Source organism: Glycine max, chromosome 9, assembly GCF_000004515.6.
Source record: "Glycine max cultivar Williams 82 chromosome 9, Glycine_max_v4.0, whole genome shotgun sequence".
Taxonomy (NCBI): domain Eukaryota; kingdom Viridiplantae; phylum Streptophyta; class Magnoliopsida; order Fabales; family Fabaceae; genus Glycine; species Glycine max.
This window is the reverse complement of record NC_038245.2, coordinates 37,714,654-37,739,923: the sequence shown is the minus strand read 5'-3', so window position 1 is coordinate 37,739,923 and position 25,270 is coordinate 37,714,654. Positions and strand designations below refer to the sequence as shown.

Genomic DNA, 25,270 nt, shown 5'->3' with positions numbered 1-25,270 from the left:
AAAATAGATAAGATATTTTAATGTAAAAGATAAGAAAAGTAGAAGATAAAGATGATGATAATTGAATGCTTAAATATGAATTCAGAATACAAATATGTTGGACCTAACATGTCAAAACTACTTGTGATGTAATAAATTTTCTTTATTTAATGTTATCCCAGTTTCCACCCACGTTTACTATGATATTTTATCTTTGGTTTCCCGCATGAAAAATCTAATTTATCTATTTTTCTCTTCCAAATATTTTTGCAAAGATAAAAACAGTAGATTGCATTAAGACAAAAGATGAATAAATAGGCTAAACAAATCTCACTTTACTTCTAGGAATGATTTCATTTAGATGCCTTTTCCAGTTCTTAGAAAATAGCCATTTTTTCAATGCATTACCTCCCAAACAATACATGAGCATGAGTGATCAAACCATAATCAGTAAATAATAAAACACATAAAGAGCAATAAAAATTAGATTGTATTAAATAGATAATAAGAAAGAATTACATTACAAGAGTTGGCTTGCCAGATTTCCAACAATGGGATTTAGCCTCTCATTGCCATGAGAGACTTTACACTTTAGAGAGGCTGATGTGAATAGAAGAAGAGAAGGGATGAATAAAGGAAGAGAAGGGGATAATGAACATAGAAAGAAAGTTTCCCCTATTTGAGACACTCAAGCTTAAGATTTATTCATTAGAGAGCTCTGAGTCTCAGTCTATCTTTTTCCTTTGCTTCCTACTCCTTTTATAGGCCTAAGGTAGCTTAAAATTCACACGACCTCGCGCTAAGTGGACCTCTGGTCTTAGCGAGTATGGTGGTGATCATGCGCTTAGCGCAAGATTCGTGTTAAGCGCGCCTTTGGACTTTCTCGTGGGCCTTCTTCACGCTAAGTGTAAGCTGGCCGCTAAGCATGGAGACGCACGCCGCTGGGCCTGTCTTGTGCGCTAAGCGAAGTGTTCCAATCTTCAATTTTTTCTTCAATTTTTTACATCATTTTTCCTCCAAAGCACTTGAAATTTTCTTCCTTTGAATCCTGTTGGTAAAAAATTATAATGATATTAAATTCCTCATTATTTCATTAAAAACAACAGTAAAGTGGATGAATTCTAATCATTCTTAATCAAAATTGACTATCAATTAAACTCAAATTTCGCGTTATTAGCTAGTAAAATTGGAAATCAAGATTAATGATGGGCCTAATAGTGCAAATTAAAGCAATCAATGGTTAAAATAAACCTAGCCACTAGCATGCAACTTGTTATTCAACTTAGTTTTGGTTCAATAGTTTAAGCTCACGAGCAAATGAATTTAGCATGGGCTAAAATATATGGCTTATTTAAAATATGAGCTAAGCATAAGCCACTTAGTGCTCAACTCATTTGCTCATGAACTACACAACATACACATCTTCAAAACATATACATTTATCATATAAATTATTTGTCATGAACACTATTATCCCAAAAGCTTAAGTTGTTAGGTAAAAATATGTGAATGGTTTTATATCTAACATGCCCCCTCTTGTAAGGGCTTCCATGCTTGAAGTGTTAATAATGCTCAAACACACCATAAATTGTGCTAAAATTTAACTTTTTATTTAAAAGATTATGGACATAGGGATCAAACTAATGACCACTTGATCATGCAGGATTTGATAACATGTCATGAATCATCTATTCCAAAATAAATCATTGGGAGAAACTACATAAATGGTTTTCTAAGTATATAATAGTTTTTTATCCATTGAGTGAGTTTTATGCAATCCGGAACTCCTTATTTGGGTCATTAAATGTTGAGAGTACACTTGGCTTAACCCAATTGAGCTTATTGTGACGACTCAAGTAGCTCATGACTCTAACTTGAGCCAAGCATGAGCCTGGAAAATTGGCTCACAGAACGAGTAAACTGAGAACTAGGATAAAAATGTATGAGCAACGCATAAGATTGCCTTAGTTTAGTTTGAAATATTGCATTATTTGTGAACTAGATACAAGTAAGATACAAAATAAAGATGATTTTGAACAAGGTTTTTATTTTATATTCATTAATTGTGGTTTATGAATGGGGGATTTTTAGTTTTCTCAGTTAAGGATACTACTGTCCCATTTTATTTTCAGTTTGATTCTTGGTATTACATTTTTTATAAGGATAAGAGGGGTACATAAATTGGTGTGGAGGGATAAAACGTCTCTTTTCAGAACTTGAAAACTTTTTGCTTGATTATTATTGACAATAATGAATTTCAGATTTGTTTTAATCAGTTCTTGCATGCTTTGTTCTACCTAAAAGTATAGTAAGTAAGTTATCCCGAATAAAAGACACTGAGTACTATCTATGCTTACTCAAAACTTAATTATAAAAGGATTTTCAGAACTATTAGTGAAAAAGATTATTTGTTAAAAAAAATTTAACAAAAAAATGAAATGTCCTAAAAACATATCTCTAACAGAATAATGTTTCATATATACAATCAACATAAAATAGTACTAAGGATGCATTATGCCTATGAGAATAAAAAACACATTTAGGCACTATCTATGCTTACTCAAAACTCTAACCGCACATACTCCTTCCATGCTTCTACCATGTTTTAATGTATCAAGATTCCTTGCCTGAAAAGTTAAAACCAAAAGCAAAGAAAGGTTGGTATGGTACCATAATTAAGAACTCGTATATAAGCTTCCATAATTAAGAACTTACATCATTGCCTCCATTTCCTTTGTGTCAAAAGCCTCATTAACCCTAATCAAAGAACCAAAAAAAGTTTAGAACAAAAAAATAATAAAAAGAAAATGAGGTTGTATGGTACCTGCAAAACTCAACGTGGATAGGGTCTTCAGATAAGATTGAGCGCACTATAAGCAACCGTAGATCATAGGCCCTGAAATAATGACGAAAATATGTTTAAAGGAAGAAAAAAGGGGGAAAGTGGAGAATGAAAAAGGGAATGAACCTAAAACGGGGCCTTTTCCAGCTTCATCGATTCCCATTATGCAAGCTTCCCCATTTTGTAAGAATTTTGGATCCCATCTTGCTTCCTTTCGACTACTCAAGGAAACACGTGTTTTCTTCTCAAGAGTCAATGGCTCTGTATTCCGTGAAAAAGGATCATAGTTATGGTTTGAGATTGAAAGAAAGAGAGGGAAATAGAGAAAAATGGGAACACGAAGAAGTAGATCCAACCTAAGGTTTAGGAAATAGGAGCATTAACATCTCGTTGCCGCTCTGGAGGAGCTCGTCTTCGTCGCTGTTGCTCATCTTCATCGCTGTCGCTCGTGGAAGGAGAAGACAGAAACAGAAATAGTGGAAGGAGATATTTTGAGTGAGGTTAGGGCACAAATAAATTAAAGGGTGTGTGTGAAGAGAACTGAGTGAGAGTGATTTCAAATACGGATACTTGATTCTTAATACAGTTTTATTAAAATCGTCTTTGAACACTCAATTTTTAAGATGATTTTTATACAATTTTCGTCGTACATCTTTTTTTATTTACAAAATTATCACCACTTAACATTCTAAGACGATTTTATGAGAACCGTCTTAAAAGGTGTGTCGTAAAAAATCATTTTTTAATAGTGGAAGGTTCGTGGCTTACAACGATTCGTGTGGTGGTGGTGGGTATGGTGTAGTGTGGAGGCATTGGATGCTACAAAGGTGGTGTTTGGGTGGAGGTGGAGTGTGATGGTCATGGAGGTTTGAGAGAGATGTGACTAGGATTTTGTTTGCAAGAAGAAGGATAAAAAAGGATATTAGAAAATTTATAGGTGCAACAAACAAAAAATAGAATGACTTAAGTAATTGTCCCAAAACTCCCCACCAATTGTATTCACTAGGTATGGGCCTGTAAGCCTTTTGGGTTTCAGTTATTAGTGAAATAAATTTGCTTCTACTTCAAAATTGATTAAATAAATAAATAATTTTACTTAAACAATTGAGGTAGTGTTTGTGGGTTAAGATTTCCAAAAAGAAGTGTATGCAGATAATTTTTTAAGGAAAAATTTCAATAATTTCATATTGTCATTTTTTAAGGATTTTAGCTCCATTAGTTGAACAAAATATGTGAATATTGTAAATTATTTGATACCGTGTTCAATTTCTACTTATAAAAAAAATATTGACATTTTTTAAAAGGTAAGGAACACATTTTTTCCTACATAATTCATGCATCTTTTATATTATAAAAGAAATGTGACGGGTAACGTAAGCATAGATAATCTTTTGTAGAAGAAGATACTTCAATCTAACTTATATCTTCTAAAAATTAAAAGCATAAAAATTAAGATTTTTTTGGATAAAGCATACAAATTAAGGTATGTAATGATTTTTTTTACAGTAGTGTATATAACAATTAATATGTCATTCAATTAGTTTTCCAAACAAGTAAATATTAGTTACGTTATATTTTTAGGGGTGTATGTTTTATGAATTTGATTATATTTTTGGGAATAATATTCCTGGTTTTTCATCAAAGATGTTTGATACATATTTTTAATTCCTGAAAATATTTTTAAATTTATTTTAATTTAAAAATAAAAAATATTAAATAAATAAATAAGATTAAATAATAAATTATTTTAAACATCTGATGAGAATATAAGATTTTCATTCGTTTATAAGGGAATAAGAAAATAAAGAAATATGTACAAAATGAATTATGTCTGTAAATATTTTTATATCATATTCAAACAAACATCCGAATATATATATTTTTGTCTCCACATTCTTAGTTTATAAAAATAAAAAATAAAAAAATCCACACCTAAGAATCGAAATAAACAAAGTATTTTAAATGAACGGGTAGGGAGGTACATAGAGTACATACACATCCTTCATAAAAATGAAAGAGGGATGTAGGAAAGAAAAACCAATAAAAACAAACATAGAACCATTCAGCCCCTAACACAAAGCTCCTAAAAACATCCCTCGAACCCGAATTCCTTAGTAGCAGTGATACACAACAATTAACAATAATCTTATATTGTGTATAGAATTTAGGATTTAATTTTAAATATATTTTAAAACCATTTTAAATTTATACTTTATACTTTTAAATATCATAGAATATAACTATTATCACCCGTTAACTAATTAAAAAATGAAAATTTTAAGCGCATGAGCCTGAGCCAACTCCGTGTTTTATTAAATAAATTAATGAATTAAATATGATTTTAATCCTAAAAAAAACTCATCATTTTGAGTCCTTAAGTTTTTTCCATTGGTTTTGATTCTCGAATTTTTTGAAATAATTAAAATTAGTCCCTCATTCCAACTTTGTTAACATTTTACTCACATGACTAACAGCTTGGATGTAACATCCACAATGAATGTCACATGTTTTGCAAGTAGACTCCGACGTTTAAGATAAACATGTTAGATCTTGACATTGCATTAAACCTGAATTTCTTTATTGAAAATCAATAATTTTTTACATTGGAATCTGTGTAGGAACTAATGATCAACATACAACATTGGGTCCCCATTGAAAAAATCTTCCTTCCTTTCATAGAGTGTGATACACTATTTTCAACACTTTAGATGTATTTAACTGTAAGTGTTTTGTTTTATTTTCTCATAAGATCAAAGAAATTCTTCAAGACAATATATTAAAAAAATTCGTTATTGAACATTTGCTTAATATTAAAAAAATTGACAAGTGTATCGAGAAATTATTATTATTATTATTATTATTATTATTATTATTATTATTATTATTATTATTATTATTATTATTATTATTATTATTATTATTATTATTATTATTATTATTATTATTATTATTATTACAGTAAAATATGTTTTTGGTCCTTAAAAATTTGATCAAAATTGATTTTAGTGTGTTTTTTTTTTTTAATTTTACTTTTGGTCCCTATGTCACGTGACAAAGGATAAACATGTGCTAATTGTTAACCATGTAAGTAAAATTGTCATCAGAGTTAGCATACCAATTTTACTTATTTTAAAAAATTTGAGAATCAAAATCAATCACAAAAAAGTTTAAGAATTAAAACTAAATTTGATGATTTTTCTAATGACCAAAATCATGTTTAGCCCTAAATTTATTAACTAGATTTGACTCATTATGTAGTATAAACACAAACCACTCGGCGTTTAAAAAAAAAATTGTAAATACGTGCTCTCCAAATTTGTAAACGGCAAATTTCTCCAAATGGGATAGTTTTAAAAACTAATTCCCCAAATGGGGTAGTTTTGAAACAATTTTCAGGAAGGGCCTGTTTTTCACGTACCATGCATGCATTACGAAGCAAACTGTCATTGCTAATGGCGAGTTCAGTGCGAAACGGATGCGTGACAGGTAAACCGCTAGTACGGCTGGCGACTTCGCCTCTGGTGGATCTCGCCACCTCTACTGGCGAGTCAGCCAGTGGTTTCACAAACCGCTGGTTTGACTGGCGACTCGCAAGTGCAGGAGGTGCAGGTGCCTAGGCTTGCTTTTCAGGTTGTAGGCTCGGTTTTTCAGTGGTAGGGTTGCTTTTTCAAAGAAAAGGAAGTTGCAACTCCCATTGGCGAGTTAAGGCCAAGTTGCAACTCCCATTGACAAGTTAGGGCAAAAGAAATAGCCACTTCGGATGGCGATTTAGGACCTTTATATATGCAAAAATTCTTTCAATGTTGCTGTGTGCTCACAAGTAGATTTGAGTTTTCAAAACTGTGAGTGTTTAGGGATTTATCCCCATAAGATTTCAAATTTGCTTCTTGAGGCTTAAATATTTGAATCAAGTTCGTAGTTTCGAAATTAATAATTTGTGTTATAATTTTTTTTAACTAATTTTTTATAGCAATTTGAATGTATGGTTTTTATTAATTATGTAATTAAATTAGTTTTATATTTTATTTCGTAATTTCCAGTAAAATAATTTGTATTATAATTTTTTTAAGTAACTCGCCACCAGTACTGGCGATTTGCTTGTTCAAAAAAATTTTGGGCTATAAAGCAATGCGAGGCAGCTGCTCCCTTATGCGCATGCATTCGTTTCTTCTCTTTGGATCCCTTCCCTTCACTGCATTCCTTTCTTCTCCTCTTATTCATACTTCCAGTGCACTAGTTTCTTGTCTTCCTACTATGCGTTTCTGTTATTGGTAAGCATTTTGTTAACTGAAACTTTTAAATTTTTTTTGTGTGATATATATGTTAAGTATAATTGATATATTAATATTAATTGATAAATTTTTTATATGTTATAGGTGAAGTTTTTTATCTTGTTTGCCCTACACTGTTTGGTTGCTTTTCTTAGTACGTGTTTGAGGTAAGTTAATTTTTTTTATCTTGTTTGTCGTATACTTTTGTGTTATATACATATATGTTAAATTAATTTTAGTTGACATATTAATATTATTTAGGTTAGATTTTTGTAAGTTGTAAGTTATTAGTTGTGTTATATATATATATATATATATATATATATATATATATATATATATGTTAGGTTAGTTTTAGTTGATTTATAAATATTATTTTAAGAATATTAGTTAGGTTAGTATAGATATGTTAAATTAGTATTAATTGTGCTTTCGGTTAGTTTTTGATAATAAAATTTAAGTAATACCTTAAAATAATAAAATTATTTGTGTTATATGTATATGTTATAATTTTAGTTGGTATCTAATTATTTGTGTTATACGGTACATTAGTTGTAGTTAATTTGTTAATATGAATTTGTTTAAGTTTTTTAAATTGGTATGTTATTATTATTTGGTTTAGATTTTTTAGATTTGTATGGTATTATTTATGTTATATATATGGTATGTTAGGTTTAGTTAGAATGCTCAAGAATGCTCTCAGTTTTTGAAAGTTGAAATCTAGTTTTGAACACACACCAACACGAAGTAATTTAATTAAAATTTTGATAACAAATTTCTTCTATTTTATACATACAAACAACCATATAAAACTAATTTAATTAAAAATTTCATAAAAACTATACATTCAAACTGCTACAAAAAATTACTTAAAAAATTATAATACAAATTATTTTACTGGAAATTACGAAATAAAATATAAAACTAATTTAATTACAAAATTAATAAAAACTATACATTCAAACTGCTATAAAAAATTAGTTAAAAAAAATTATAACACAAATTATTAATTTCGAAACTACGAACCTGATTTAAATATTTAAGCCTCAAGAAGCAAATTTGAAATCATATGCGGATAAATCCCTAAACACTCACAGTTTTGAAAACTCAAATCTACTTGTGAGCACACAACAACATTGAAAGAATTTTTGCGTATATAAAGGCCCTAAATCGCCATCCGAAGTGGCTATTCCTTCTGCCCTAACTCGCCAATGGGAGTTGCAACTTGGCCTTAACTCGCCAATGGGAGTTGCAACTTCCCTTTCTCTGAAAAAGCAACCCCTACCACTGAAAAACCGAGCCTACAACCTGAAAAGCAAGCCTAGGCACCTGCACCTCTTGCACCTACGAGTCGCCAGTCAAACCAGCGGTTTGCGAAACCACTGGCTGACTCGCCAGTAGGGGTGGCAAGATCCACCTTAGGCGAAGTCGCCAACCATGCTGGCGATTTACTCGCTACGCGTCCATTCCGCAGTGAACTCACCATTGACAATGGCGGTTTGCTTCGTATTGCATGCATGGTACGTGAAAAACAGCCCCTCGTGAAAATTGTTTCAAAACTATTCCATTTGGAGAATTAGTTTTTAAAAGTACCCCATCTGAAAAAATTTGCCATTGTAAACATTGTCTAACGGAAATAAATAGGCAATAATAATTTTACCCGTTTTTTTCCTTAAAACGATAAATAATTTTACTCGTTTTTAGTGCAACTCATAATAGTCTTCTTTCTTTCTTCAGTAGAATTAAAACAGTCCTTAAATCGGATCACTTTTCACTTGCCTTAAAACAGTCCTTGTTTATACTAGGTTCGAATTTTTTATTTGTTGTATACTCAGTCCTGAAGTAGCTTCGCAACCACAAACTCTTGAAGTCCTTTCTCTCTGGTGGAGGATGCTTTATCTGTCAGCATAGTTTTGTCCTTACGCAAAATATCTTATTCGTCATCCATTCAGCCTATATTCTCTCTTTTCCAACCCATCAAACTTTCAAGTCCATTTATGTTTTTGGTTTAAACACATTGTAATTTTAATTAGTTTTGATCCTACATACTAAAGGTTTGGTTTATGATTCTTATAGTTTTACAACTATAGGTTTTGATCCTTAATTTTATTTCATTTTTTTTAGCTAGTTCTTATAGTTTTATCCTATTTTATGTTTTGGTGCTTCTAATATAACATTCGTCCAATTGTATCTTATAAGGTACATATTTTGGCATATTGACAAGAAAATCATGAAAAGTTTTGAAACTATACAGACTAATTAATTCAAACTAAACTTTTGATGTATAGGAATTAAAACTCAAAATAAATTAATTCTAATATAAAGATAAAGATAGTTATGAATTCAATTTGGAAAGGATTGATATAAAATTTGATCTTGAAAAATAATAGTTTGTGTTGTTTTGATCCTGAAAGCGTAAATTGTACAAATTGGTTTCCAAAAATATTAATTTGTTAATATATAAGTTTATCATATTACCAATTATTGACTTAAATAATTTTATTACTCAAAATTAATTTACATAAGAAAATATTTTAATAATCAAAGCAATAGAAATTGTCATTTTGGCCAAATAATATATTTTATCTAAAGAGGATAGAAAAGTAAAATACTTTTAAATATAACTAGCTAAAATCAAAAACATTTTTCCCTATCTACCTTTTCTTTTTTAAAGGACACACTCACTATTCAAATAAAAGATTATGTTCGGTAAAACATTTCAGTTAATTTTTAATTTTTTTTAATAGCTAAAAAGCTTATTTAATTATTTCGTAAGTAAATTTTGTTTAATAATTTCTAACATTTTTTGAAATGCTACCTGAAGGTTATGTTTAGAAAAACTAGCACACAAAGCTAGTTGAAAGTTAGAAAGCTAGTTGGTAGCTGAAAATAAAAAAGTTAGCTTATTAAAATATAAATGTTTGATAAAAATTAGTTATTGAACTAGTTGAAAAATATAAAATGATAAAAAAATCATGATTTATCTAAAAAGACAACAAGGAAAATGAATAAATGTATTGAGGATAAAAGTGAAAAATATAAACAACTAGAAAATAGAAGTTAACACTTTAGAAAACAATATTTCAAGTAGCATTTGAAAAAATACTAGAAGCTATTGAGAAATTACTAACAAAGTTTGTTTGCCAAACATCTAAATGAGCTTTTCAGCTACTAAAAAAAATGAAAAAAATAATTGAAATGTCTTGTCAAATATAATCGAATTAACTTTTTTAAAACAATAGCTTCTAACTTCTAATTTTCTACATTTTATTTCACTTTTATCTTTGATATATTTATTCATTTTTCTTGTTACCTTTTAAAAATAAACCGTGATTTTATTATTTTTTTGTCATTTTATATTTTCTCGTTACTTCAATAACTAATTTTATTAAATACTTATAATTCAATAAGTTAGATTTTCAACTTAAGTTAACTTTTTAGCTAATTTTATCAAACATAATCAAAATATTCAACTTTATACATTAATTGATATGATTTCATTCTGAGTTGACCTGCATGTTTTTTTAGTATACGTTCACTTGAAAGGGGTGAACACTGTCATATTAATCTTTAAAACTAAAACAATATTAAATAATTTTTAAGATGTAAAATAAGTTTTTAAACTTAATTACTTATTATTATTTTTAGCATCTAAACATATGTTAAAATTATTATTTTAGTCTACTGTTATTAATTCTGAACTAATTAATATGATTGTCAATTTATAATTCCAGAGACTTTTTATTTTATTTTCTTCAATTCAAGCTCTAACGTGACAACAGCTTCAGGGACAAAGAAGTGGTTTATTTAGTTTTCTCTTAATTTTCTTTAATTTAGAGCTTTTTTTTTTTTGGTCAGAAAACTACATATATTATTTTGATATATATTGCGAACATGTCTTTTCTGTTTGTCAAGCTTAAGTTCTTGGCACTACAGCCATCTAGTGGATATACATTTTCGACGTTTTTTTTTATATATAAGATTTTCCTTCAGCCATTGATTTACAGAACGAAAATTTGTTGCCAATCAGAGTGATGTAAAATGCCATTACTAATGGAATTCTCTCCTGCCGAATTTCTCTTCAATCACTATCCTATAAAATCTCATTCGTTAATTAGTTATTATAACATTAATTAAGGAAAAGGAAAAATGTGATCCATAGTAAAAAAAAAATCTGGAAAAAGAATTCTGCTACAGAAGTAGGAGGATCCGGTTCTGTATTTATTCATTGTACACTTCATATCTAGTGGATTCCCATTTCTAGTTTTTTTATTCTTTCTTTCACTACACTCAAGGTTCGCAATTAATCAAATAAAAGGCAAGTTTAGTAATATATAAAAAATGCAAGAGTGCTCAACTGACTGAGTGAGCTTAGCAAATTTGCTTTGCCTACTTTCATAAATATAATAACTTGAGTGAAATGACATTTTAAATAATGACTATTAATTTATATCAGGTTACATGTTAGTTAGTGGTAAAAGTATATATATTACCAATAATTAAATTAATTAACAGCAATATATATTCCAAGTGGGCAGGTTATGTACCCTTTAAATGGGTTCCAAGTACATCTTAAACTTCATTTTTCAAGTTGTATAAAGCATGCATGTAATTATTTTCTATAAAAAATAGTTAAAACAAAATACATAATAAAGATAAATGCGTAAAATATTAATAAAAATTAATACATTAGATAAGCATACTACTTAATTAATCTATTTAAGTTTTCAGGTTTAAAATATGAGAATAAAAATCAGAGAATAAAAAATTTCTAGTGTGTGGGGTTCTTGTGCAACTTTCATCTAAAATATGGTCATATGAGACAACAAAGTATACACACATATATTTTTAAAAAATAAAATAAAAATAAAAACTGAACTTCCCTACTCTGTAACACAATTTGTGAGCCCGCAATGTGTCGAGTTCCCAATGGATGAACGTCCTTTTCATAGGAAATTGACGTAAGGTAAAGTGAGCCTCAGCTTTTGTAGCAAGAACAAGAGCCATTAGGGCACTGAAACGTGGCTAAGTGCAGTGGAATTGAATCCAAAATGATAAAAGTCTCTTACTAGGCCCAACAACATCTAGGGTAAAGTTGAAAAAGAAGAAAGGAAAAAAACAAAGAAAAGTAGAAATTGCCTTATAGATAGATAGATTAGATGATGAGATTGAAGTGACACTGTACACTGAGAGAACATTGTTAACCAAATGGAAAACAAAAGCCACACACATTTTCAATGGCTATTATGACTGAAAATGAAGCTAACGTGAAAAGTTCTATTCAGGTTGATCGACACGTGTTACTGTACTACCTTTTATTGCCTTTCTTTGGTACAAAACCACATTTTGTTGTCATAATTAATAGTGAATATAATATAAAGGGAAATATTAATAATGTCTCTTTCACTTCAATTTAAGGTATTTTTATTGTTAAATATGTGAATAGTATTAAATAATTTAAACTAATATTTTATGATATAGTTAAGCAAAAATTTGTTTGTTTTTTAATGATAAAAATATATTAAAAAAATAAAAACATATTAATATTTTAAGAATATAAATACAAATATCTGTCGTAGCTGTCTCTACCAGAGAAAGTGGATAATTTGAAAAAGGAAAAGGCATCATAGTGGAAAAGAGAAAATCCAAGGTTACCATTTTGTCGCATGCACATTCCTCAGATGAATTATTTTTTCATTTCTCCTTCTCTTCTTTTCTCTAGCATATATTCTTCTATACAATACACCTAAACTTTTAGTCTTCGTTTCTAAAGACGTTCAAATACTGATGAATGAGAATCCAACAAATTTTTTCAGTCACCTAAAATAGAGGTTGAAACGGCTAAACACACTCTTATTAATGATAATATTATGATTTTAGAGTCTTCATAAATCATAATCGCATTGTAATTAATGATAATGTCAAATGTCTCAATCATACGTGTATATTTATATTTTTTAACAATTTTAATTATCATCATGACAACCCAATTTCAACACTCGGTGACTTTGATCGCAATTTAAAAATCTTATTGATCAATATCTCTTTCTCATTTAAATTCAAATTCTGATTGCACATTAGTCCAATTGATTATACAGAATAAAGTTATTGGAAGTGATGTATAAAGTGCTCCGCACTTGATTCATAGTATTCTTTGCATTCTTTCTAATTTATGTCTTATAAAATTATTAATATCTTGACTATATATTATATTCCATTAAAAAAATTATAACTACTTTTCTCTTCTTTTTTTTAACTTTTGGTTTTGTATGAACCACATATATCTTCTGCAAGCTAAGAGACAATTCTATTATAGAGATGACCAAGATAATTATAAATGGTTACATCTTTCATTTGAATGTTTAACCGGATTGCACATCTTAAAATCAAATTGAAAACCACTAATTAAATTTAAATAATTTCATATTAATTGATTTAGATATTTTTGGTTAGAATCGGTACAACAAAGTGAAACTTAAAGTAAAAATTAAGAAAAAAATTTTATTTTAAAGAAATAATAATATGTGAAGTCTTCCTTTTGTACTTTAAAAAACCAATAACATATGTTGGTGGATTTAAAATTTAAATTTTAGTTATTTTATCATTGTACTTAATTATCTCACCTGTTTTCGGTGGTTATTATTTTCGATCGCCTTTATGTTTTACACGAATGCAATATTTCAACGTCAAAAACAATAGAATACTAATTAGTAGTTAGTAAATTACAAAAAACTTTAGCTTTACGAAGTGTTCTGACCTGATAATGCGGGGAAAAGCGTGGTCATCAGTATGCCGATAGAAGTAGAATATGGAATCTTGATATCTTATTATCCTTGTTGCCCCCTTATGCATGTGCTTATCCATTACCCCTTATGCAGTTGAATAATATATAAAGAGAGAAGAGAAAGTGCAATATCTAGAACCACATATATAGTTATTTTACTGTGTGAGAGAGAAAATTAAACATGGGAAGAGGAAGGGTTGTTCTGGAAAGAATAGAGAACAAGATCAACCGTCAAGTAACATTCTCAAAACGCAGAAGTGGGTTGCTGAAGAAGGCCTTTGAGCTTTCTGTGCTATGTGATGCTGAAGTTGGCCTTATCATCTTTTCTAGCCGTGGCAAGCTTTTTCAGTACAGCAGCACTGAGTAATTTTTCTTTCCTTCTCCCCCTCTCATCTTTCTTTTGCTTTGTTGATTTATTTTGCCCACATGGTTGGGACTGGGGATGATGCAAAGTCTATATGAATTAAGATTTTATATAGATGTACTAAAGTTTAATTTATAAATTAAACTGTTCCAACTTAGTTGATTGAAAATGAAAAAGATGTGTGTATTATTATGAATTATCTGATATATGTTTTTAATTCCTACTGATAAAGTATAATTAATAAAGTTTCAGAATATTCTAATTACTTAATTGTTAATTTTTGGAGTTGAATTAAACTTGATTAAAATTTAAAAGTATATGAAAATAATTAATATTTTTCTATTAAGAAATATATTTGGGGTGCAGCTTAATTTCCGGTCATGCTGATCTTGTTTGTTTTTATTTTCTACCAAATTTTTATTCAAAAATCAATTACACAACTAAATTAGGAAATTGGAGAGTGAAGACAAAAGAATATTATGCAGTTTTGGTTATTATATATAGTGAACATGGTATGAATGCATGTGTGATTTGCATTTCATTAAGAAACTTCAAGCTCGGTCTGCCTTAATTTGAGTTAATTAATAACTAACCTTGCTATTTATTTATTTTCAAACTATAATTCTCAAATTTTGTTTCTCTTTTTATGAAAAGAGAAAAAGATATGGTCCTGCTCCTGCATTTTCACTTTTATAATTACACATGCATTAAGCACCACCGTGTGCTTCATGCTAGAGGTCTCGAATTTTCAGATCTTGCTGAGAGTACATCAGATTATGTTTGTGATTTGTGAAAGAGGTCGAGATCATATACTCCCAATGGTTTGCGTAGTCTCCCAAAAAAATCATTGTGAAAGAAACGAACATGTCAGATTCAGCATTGGATATACGCTTTAGACCTATGGGTTAAAAAAAAAACTGCATCTATATACATTGGATTTATATACGCTTACCTTTATATGCATACAGCATATTCTACCTTACAGAGATGCTATAGCGATCTATGCTAAAATAAATTTTTTGAAGTAAACTGTTACATCATAAACACTTACATGTACAGAGAATAATTAATTAATTTGATTGAACAAAAAGTGTGCCATGTAAATGACGTAATGAATTTTTATACACAGATAATCTTCAATACCAGATGATTTACATGCATGTGTACCTAATGTTGATAGGCACCCGTTTAGAGGTTTAGCTAAAGGCGTTCATTTTTCATATTTAGTGTGTGTATGAAGTTAGATTTTCATATCAACTAAAAAACCCTATAGCTATAATAACTGAAAAATACCTTTTGTTCTACAAAACAAAAATACAATTTATTAAAAAAATCATATAAAAAATAATTTTAATATTCGGTTTACTTTGTCTACTAGGTTAATAATTAATTTAATTAAAAGAAAATTAGGTTTTTAGTTCACATATTTTTTTTATCAAAATAATCAAGGTCTCAATATTTTCATATTGATGAATTTAGTCTTTAAATTTTGAAAAACATGTGGATTTAATTAATTTTCTCTAAGAATTTATAATTTTTTAGGTTAAGAGAGAGAGAGAGAAAAATCACATGTTTTTTAAAGTTTGAGGACCAAATAGATCAATATGAGAACATAAGGACATTAGTTATATTTGAACGAAAACATATATATTAAAAACATTTATTTAATTAATTAATCAAAATATTTAATTTAATAGGTAAGTTTGACAACCTTCAGCCTTTTGCTAACATCTTTTAGCTAAAAATTATATTTACAACATTTTGTAAAAAATTAGTTTTTCAACTTTAAATTAATTTATTCATTATTTTTTTAACAAAATAATTCTTAAATAAATCATGATCCCAGTAAGAATAATGATTTTGTTGATGGAATTGACAAAATACGATGATGTACAATTATAGCATATCCATATTACACAAATTAGTCAAGGGAGGATTTATAATGTGTATGCCTTGAAAGAATTCTTAATCCTTGTCCAAAATCTTGATTTAGCATTAGTTTGAACCTTGATTCCACGACTACTACCTCTGATCGAAAGCTGCGAGCAAGGAAATGAGGGAGAACTTATCTCTATCTAGCAACTAGGATTTCCGACAACATTGTGTCTTTCCCTAAATTGTCTAATAGGACAATAATTTTATAGCTACAAGATGTGAATAGGAACCACTCATTTAAATACTAAATGAGAGTTCAATCCATTACATGTTTTAGATGTCTATTTCTATGTAAGTGTAAGAGGGAGTATGTTCAACCCATATTACACAAATGTCTATTTTGATCACATTCGTATATGCTTTGTTGTGAGAGAGTATGTTGACATGTCACGTAGACTTATAAAATTCAAATAATTCTTAGTTTAAAGTGAATTTTATAGGATTGAGTTAGATTAAAGTTTAAATTCTTAAGAGTTTATTTTGATATCTTTAAAATGACTAGTTTGTTATAGAATATGTTTAAGAACTTGAATTCGACTGGCTCAAAAATTGGAATCAACTACTAAATGTCAATTTAATGAACCCTTTTTTGGTTCAAAATGGCATAAACTTACTTTTCTGCGTAAATGATTCTCAATTAGTGCAATCGTTCCTGTACATTGTAACTGATTATTTTATCAAGCATTACTCCAATTAACCAATTAATAGTGACCTTTTTTTTATTATCAGTATTACCAAAATCATTGAGAGGTATCGCCAATGTCGTTACAGCAAGTCACACACTGGTGATTCATTGGAACACGATTCACAGGTTTCTTCTTTTTTATTTTTTATTGATAAATGTTAATTTATTAGAATATTAGTTTTGTTACTAAAGAAGATGAAATTCTTGACATCTTTCTTCTTCTCTTAACAATTAAACTTAACTTATATCTATGTTTCTTCTTCCTTTTCCCGTGTAACAATTTCTTTTAAATATAAGGGAAAGAAAAGGCAACCCTAAAAGTTTTCGAGTTAGTGACTATGACTAGAATTAATGTAACCATAAACCGCTTAATTTCTAGCTGTTCAACACTGTTGTAAGCTCAATTTAATTATATAAATACGAGGTTGTGCTTATATCAATATACTATTTTACCATAAGTATGTATTACTGTGCATTGCAGAGCGCATACCATGAATTCTTGAAATTAAGAGCGAAATATGAATCTCTTGAGCGGACACAAAGGTACTTGAGATGTATATAGTATATTTAAGAGTATTAATTTTATATAGTCAGTTTAGTGTAGCCTTAAAAATGAAGGTTAAAATATTCATTAATGAAGTAAAATTGAACCTAATCGCCCTTAAATTTTTCATCACCCCTATATTTAATGGTATAGAAACTGATCCTCTGTACAAGTACTCGTATTACACTTCAAATAAATATGTTTTGTACTGTATAAGTCTAAATGCTTTACATTGTTTTTTTTTTCTGTGTGTGTGTTTGAAGGCATTTTCAAGGAGAAGACCTTGAGCCACTTAGCTTTAAAGATTTGCAGAGCCTGGAGAAGCAACTAGACATAACGCTCGCACTAACTCGACAGCACCAAGTAATGTCACTAAATGAGTATTCACTAATGCATTTTAATATATAAATGATCTGATTGAAACCGGTAAAACACCGTAGTGTTCTTAATAAACAAAAACCTTAAAACACTCTAGGGCCAAAATATTTTCTTGTATGTTCAAATTGATGTTTATGTAAATTCAGATAATGCGTTAGTTTTTTTGTTTTGTGTTTCATTTTTTCTGGTTATAAATACGTAATCTGTAATTGTCTTGATTGATTATCCTTCAATTTTTTATGGCACAAATATGTTTTTTCTCTATAAAAATATTTTGTTTTTGTCCTCATCCAAAATCTTATATGTTTCTTTTTAGTGTCTGCGATTAAGATTTTCTATTAAATGATAACGTGGTCAACAAAGATTGGAAAATAGACTTGATATTTCCTAAGAGATTAAAATGAAAATCTTTTAAAGTAAGAGAGATGCATAAAATAAATTATAATTTTAAAAAGATTAAAACAATTAAGTGAATAAGTTGGATGTCACGTCAAGAACAAAAATTAAAAATAATAAGAAGAAGAACACAAACAGACAACAAAATTAAAGGATGAAAATATAAAGATTAAAAACATATTTGTTTATTTATTTTAATTATTATTATCTCGGTGCACCTTTAAATTGCAGACGAAGAAACTCATGGCACGAGCGGATGAATTACGCGAAAAGGTAAGTTGTTAAATGCTAATTAACTTGTTTGATTTTACTCCGTGTGAAGTTTTTCTGTGAATTTCTCTCTATGTTTATGTTTTTTCTTGTTTACAACTCGGGGCTGCAGAAGTTATTGTCTATTTGTTTTTTTTTTTTTAAAAAAAGTTATTGTTTATCTTATTATAGAGAGAAAATTGATATACTTTTTAAAGAAGTGGGGCTAGACGTCCAAGTCTCTATCATCCATTATAATTTGTTCTCTTTCATAATTAGATTTTAACATAAAATAGAAAATAAGGTTTATGCATTGTTTATGCTTGTATCCCATGCTTTTTAACAGCAAAACAAATATACTTAAAGTAACAAGAATATATGCCCAAAGTATTCACAAGTTTACAAGAAGTGAGTTATGTATAGTACCTAAACAAAATTATTTGCTTTCGGTGCGAGGGAGAACACTCAACTTGTTAAGACATTTTTAGAAATCAACTAGAATTATTATAATGATATCATATAACTAAAATAGAATTAAAAAAATGGAAACTAACATTATATAACTAAAATAGTTAGAAAAAAATAGAAATTAACAGAATATGAGTGTGGTGCAGGATTTAGAAAGTGGGTTTGAATTTAACTCAATCCTACAAAACTCTCTTATAAGATGAAGATTGTTCCTAATTTATATAGTTTATCTCGACATTATCTTTATTCGATGTAGGACCTCAACATGCTTCATTTTTCTCATGGTTCCTCGCCATGTGGGACTTTCTACACCTAGATAGAGGAGTGTGTTGAAAGTCTCACATGACAGGTAATCATGAGAAAAATGAGGCATATTAAAGTCCAACATCAAATAAAGATAGTATCGAGATAAATTATATAAGTGAAGAACAATTCTTATCTTACAAGTTGATTTTGTAGGGTTGAGTTAAAGTCCAAACCCACATAAATATATGTGATTATTTTATCATAACTAAAATTAGATGGAAGGATCCAATTGAAAAAAAAATCCAGGAATTCAATTTAAAAAAAAAAAAGAAATTTTAGGGACTTAGTTGGAAATTTTATAAAAGTATACGAATTGAGAGAATTTTTTTTACCAATTTATTATTAACTTATTTAATGATGAATAATTTTTAATCATGAACAAGCATGTAAATCTTTGATACTTTTACCTTCCTTGTTTTTCTCACACGTCACTTCTAGCTTGATCCCACATATTTTTAGTCTTTCTACATGTTCAATTTTTTCTATTTTTGTTTTGCATTTTACTGGCATAGCAAAGAGTGGTCAATATGATAATCAAAATAATTAGCCAAGCAAAAGTAAAAACCATATTTAAATTTGGAATTCTCTGGAAAAAAAATGTAGAGCAAATATGTGAAGTTTCTTAATTATATGTCCTTCAAGATCATATGTGTGTTTTTAGTTAGTCCTTGTTTTAGGGATAAAATATATTTTTAGTTCTTTTAAATTTTTTGAAATTCAATTTTAGTCTCTTTAATTTTTTTTGTCCTTCTAATTTTAAAATGCACCATTTTTTGTTCTCTAACTGATTTAGATCGTATCATTTTATGAGGGATGAAAAGTGATTTAGATAACTTAGAGGACCAAATGTTGATCATTGCAAAATTAGGTCAACTACAGAAACAAAACTTAAAGGAACTAAAATCAAAATTTGAAAATTTAAAGAGAGTAAAAACATATTTTATCTTTTTTGTTGTTTTTTTTTTCGTAAAATGCTTGCAATATCTTTTCAAGCATACAAAGATCGAAACTCTAAATCCTCAAGTTTATATATAAAAAAAAATAAAATTGTGAACTAAGATGTAATTTATCTTAGGTAATTATCAAACTTGGTATAAGTGTAATTGAGCTTGTCACCATTGTGAAACAAAGAATTCATATTTTTACTACTTCACTCATTGTTTAAATGAACATAATTTTAGTTATTGACTTTGGAATTCTCTCCAAAGTCTGTAACATTAAACATCTGAACAATTTTAGGCTCTTTTGTATCTATTTTTTTTAATTAGAAGGTGTGTTACATATATAAAATAAATATTTTCTTTCATTTAATATATAAAATTTTTTTAAGAAGAAAAGTGTCAGTTACATTTCTTACCACATATTCTCCAACATGGTTTCTTTTATTTCTTTAAAACTTATGTGAGTTCCATTAGTTTTTGGGATAAACCTACATATTTAACAAGCCTCATGTGAATGTCACTCAATAAAAAAATGAGCATAAAAAAAGTGTTAAAGATTTTTTTTTTTAAAACAATTTTGATGCATCTTTATGTTCAATTTGCATGCATATATAGCTAGAGGCATCTTTATGTTCAAACACCTTATTTCATCATCTAACGACATAAATAAAAGTAAATTATGAAAGATTAATAACATTTGAAACTTGAGTAATAACAAACTTCATCCTCACCAAAAAAAAAAAAACTTTTGTATGAGTTGTCATTAATTCTTATTAACTATATATATATATATATATATATATATATATATATATATATATATATATATATATATATATATATATATATATATATATATATATATATATATATATTTGCAGGTGCATAAGTTGGAGGATCTTAACAAACAATTGGAGTCCAAGGTTTTCTCTTTAAATAACCATGTAAATATAGTTGAGAAAAGTTATATAATTTCAATGTTTTTTATGATAATTCCTTTTATATATTTATACTTTTATTTTTAAAACTTATTTTGTAGGAAAAAGATGAATTCTCGAGTCTCATCCTTGACAATAACAATTACATTCAAATGCATGCTACACAAGTTGATCAATTTGAGTCTGAGACAGCACTAAACACATGGTATGCATTATTTTTCTTAGCATTTTATTTTGCTAATATAAAAAATTTCCAATAATCAATAATCACATGTATGGTATGTATAGAATTTGTTCATTAAAGATTGTGAAACTCATTACGAAGAACAACAAAAAAAGGAAAAAAACTTAATGGATAGTTAGATTAATTCATATCTAAAAAACTTTTTGCAAGCCTTGAAGAATTGCTTAATTGCACCTACGATGGATCCTATAAAATCCTAAATTATATTATTGGATGACATTTTTTTATCATCCTCATCTTTTAGGGGGATTATAAATTGAAATTCATCCCTTTTAACTTTTGTTCTATTGAAAAAATTATTTACCTTGGAAGATATAAACAATTTTGACATACTAGAACAGCATTGCATTATAATAGGAAACAAAAGAAAAACTTCTGTGACAAAAGATGTCATTTTAGCTTAGAATGCATTGTTGGGGGATGTTTATGCCTTCTAGGTTTAGAATAGGTTGATGATCACTACCTTGGTTATGGTTTTATGGTTATGTTAGTGACAATAGTATCTTGTAGATTGAAGTCTTTGAGAGTTTTTCAACTTCTCCCAATCTAGACTAAACCAAAACAAGTTTAGAAAAAAAAAAGGGTGATCACACCAACCTTGCAGTTTAGAAAGCATGTGACTATTGTTTTCACATATATATCTCAACGTTGTCAAGGTGGACTATCTCCTCTTTCTCCATAACTATTTTTATATATAAATATGATAATGCATAAAATACTAAAAAAAATACTTTGAATACAAAACAAAGAAAAATATTAGTCATTAGTCGGACAATCATTAGTATATTGTTGTTTTCATAATGAAAATTAATTTATTTAGCATTGATAATTTGGGTCTATGACTATTATATCATTGATTAATTATATGCACTAATTTCCTATAATAAATAAATTTATAATTATTAATAGATAATTTGATTGGTATAAATATTTAGGTTAAAATATGTTTTTGTCCTTAAATTTAAGGTAAGTTTGTTTTGATCTCCAAAATTTTAAATTGATATTTTTAGTCTTGTAATGTGAAAAGGTTTGTTTTAGTTCCTTTATCCAAAAAAATTAGGGGTGGGTAAACAGGTTCAGGTCCATGGACTGGCTCGCGGTCCGTGCGGGTAACAGACTAATTTTTTTAAAATGGTCTATGATTATGTTATATTTTTGGGCCACTCCGCTTAACCCGCGGACTATGCGGGTTTGGCCCACGGGGTCCACGGGTTGTCCACATTAAGATTTTATTACTTCAAATATGAAATCATTTGTTGTTGAATATGTTTAAGTTTCATATTTTAGATTTATTGTTTGAATTTTCTTTTGTTAAGATATTATTTATTTTATTGATGTAATTGACTAATTGTTAAGATTTTATTTACATTTATATTGAACTTAATTTGATTGTGTTGTATTTTTATTGAAATTGAAATTCTTTTAAAACTAGGCCCGCGGACCGGCCTGTTTGACCCGCGGGGTCTGCGGGGCGGGGACGGACCAATTTATTTGGTCCGTATAAGAATGCGATGCGAGTTGACCCGGTCCGTTGTCAATGCGAACTTATGCGGACGGATCTTACGTGGGGCGGGCCGGCCCGCTTATCCACCCCTAAAAAAACCGTTAAAAATTTCACTTATATGGCTGGAGTATTTCAAATTGTTTACATGCAAATTTATTTTGATTTTGTATTCTTTTCATCAAACACCTACCACATGTTTGTTTTTATTTTAAAATATTCATTTTGATAGTATTTAATTTTTTAAATTATAAAAACTAAAAAGATCAACTTTAAATTTGATAGACCAAAAATAAATTTATCCTAAATTTTTGAAGCTAAAAACATATTTAAGTAAAAAATTTATACCATAAATATTTTATACCATTGTTGTTGATTAATGATGTGTATTCTAACTCATTTGATTCCATTCTCACGGATAAAAAAACACTAACAAATTAATACCCAATCAACAACTACTATAATAACATATTTACATGATAACTTAAAGATAAATTATATGAAAATATTTTTCTTCCTATAATGTAACTTTTTCTCACATAATAGATTCTATATGAATGTTAAAATCACTAATACTATGAGGGATTCACAATTAATCAATCCAAATTTTATATACACAAAATGCTCTTATATAATTTACAGTTAACTGCATTGATTTATTTACATTCTCATTGTAAAATTACCATCGTCATTTCAAAATACAAGTTGTGTGAAGGCTCTTCAATGTCTCTTATAAGATTGTGGAGTCATTTATGTGTAAATCATATAGTAACTTTAATTTCTTGACATTTAATTAAATTAAATAATATATATTTGTTGCAGTAGGTTTCAACATCAAGAAGTTGTTTCTAAGGAAAAAGCAATTGATACCAGGACAGAGCATAGTCAAAGCAGTCACAACAAAAACAATGGATGGCTGTAATGAATATTCATTTAATTTACATGCTAAAAAAATACCTATCACAATAACTAATGGGATAATGCCCATTATTGGTATTCACACAAATAGTTTATATAAAGTAAATGTTATTTCTACTAAACACACATTATTCCTAATAAGAAATTATGTATTTTATGCATCAGAAAAGGGGATGAATTGTGTATTTCATCTATCATTGTATAAGTTGTCATTTTAAAAAAATTTCTTAAATATTGATATTTTACCTATTGGCGTCATCATTGTAATCAGTTTCTAGTAGTAGAGAGAAATAATTTTATCCTAATTTTATAATTTTGTGATATACTACATCAAAGACCTTTATTAGTAGTGCTTTCATGCCTCTTAAGGTTTACAAGTGCTAAATTTTCTAGCAATATTAAACTAAACAAGGATGCTTTTAAAAGTGTTGAGTTAAGACAACACTTTGTCATAAAAGACGTATCATAAAATTACTAGTAATAGAAGGTAAACACATGTTTAACAGTATTAAAAAAAACAGGTTAAATTAGTTTTTTCTTTAATTTATTTTTTAGATTAAATTTGATTTTTTAATTTTTTTAAAATTTAATTTGATTATTTAATTTTCTAAAACGATTCAATTTGAACCTACCATTAAAATTGAGTTACACTTTGTAATAGTTTAAAATTATCATGTCACAAACATATATTTTCTAATATTGTCGGTTTAATTTAAATGAAATGATCTTAAAGATAAGAAAATGAAATTAAACAAAAAAAAACTAAAAAGCTAAACAAACCTAAATAATTAATTAGAAGAATAAAATATTAATTTAATCTTTAAAAAATTCAAAAATCCCAAAATAGTTCCTTATTCATTCAACATCACTCCGTCTCCTTCTCCCTTCTTAGCTTCAAAAACATTTTTCTTCTCTACCCTTCCAACCCATTCATTCCTCTTGGCCTAATTTTTTTAAGACACATTTTAAAACTTTGTTTGTATGTTATGTTTTCTAAGCTTTATTGGTTGTTGCATTCATCCCCTGAAACACGGTTATTTTATTCTTCTCATACAATAGTGCATACCAGTAGCTTATGTCCTTTTTTTAGTGTATGATCGTTCAATAATATTTTGCTAATTAAAAAACTCTCCTAGGGTCTATAGTGGCTAAACTATCTAACTAAAATTTTCAAATTGATCCAAATAATATTTTAATAGGAGGATTATATATTAAAGTGCAAAACGCATTACCAAATAATCTACAATTATCAAGTAAGTTAATAATCTCATTCATTCATTCATTCATTTATATATCTAATGACAAAGGTGGTCTACCTTAATTAGGACCACTCAAATACTTGTCCATAGTAGAAGGCAGCCCATCTATAGTCTATACTCTATATATAGTCAATACATAGAAGAATATTTTTTTATATTTTTTTTTCACAAAAATGATTTCTAAAAGGAAATTTTACAAATGTCATTCTCTCCAAAGTTCTTAATAATTTAAGTGTTCGTTAATTTTAATTTTAAAAAATGAGCTAAC

At 28.2% G+C, this 25,270-nt stretch overlaps 1 protein-coding gene and 1 long non-coding RNA gene across 5 annotated transcripts; one reads left to right on the top strand and one right to left on the bottom strand.

The window, feature by feature from the left end:
- Positions 1 to 451: 451 nt before the first annotated feature.
- LOC102662963 (uncharacterized) lies at positions 452 to 3,351 on the bottom strand. The gene is made up of 6 exons (XR_001382544.3): positions 3,178 to 3,351; positions 2,948 to 3,082; positions 2,804 to 2,875; positions 2,695 to 2,736; positions 2,540 to 2,606; positions 452 to 1,027 (listed from the first exon to the last, which is right to left on the bottom strand). It is a non-coding gene; the product is annotated as an uncharacterized lncRNA (long non-coding RNA).
- Positions 3,352 to 13,864: 10,513 nt separating this feature from the next.
- On the top strand, positions 13,865 to 24,056 carry LOC100793681 (truncated transcription factor CAULIFLOWER D). 4 transcript variants are annotated; one of them, XM_014762181.3, is made up of 8 exons: positions 13,865 to 14,239; positions 16,905 to 16,986; positions 17,342 to 17,403; positions 17,668 to 17,767; positions 18,410 to 18,451; positions 21,024 to 21,065; positions 21,182 to 21,285; positions 23,651 to 24,056. In XM_014762181.3, the coding sequence occupies exons 1-8, from the start codon at positions 14,058 to 14,060 to the stop codon at positions 23,745 to 23,747; spliced, it is 711 nt and encodes a 236-aa protein (XP_014617667.1). In that variant the 5' UTR covers positions 13,865 to 14,057; the 3' UTR covers positions 23,748 to 24,056. The 4 variants fall into 4 exon arrangements, with proteins under 4 accessions (XP_014617667.1, XP_006587366.1, XP_003534025.1 ...); XM_006587303.4 differs by having other exon boundaries at positions 13,867 to 14,239; positions 21,024 to 21,086; XM_003533977.5 differs by having other exon boundaries at positions 13,869 to 14,239; positions 23,648 to 24,056.
- The last annotated feature ends 1,214 nt before the right edge of the window (positions 24,057 to 25,270 follow it).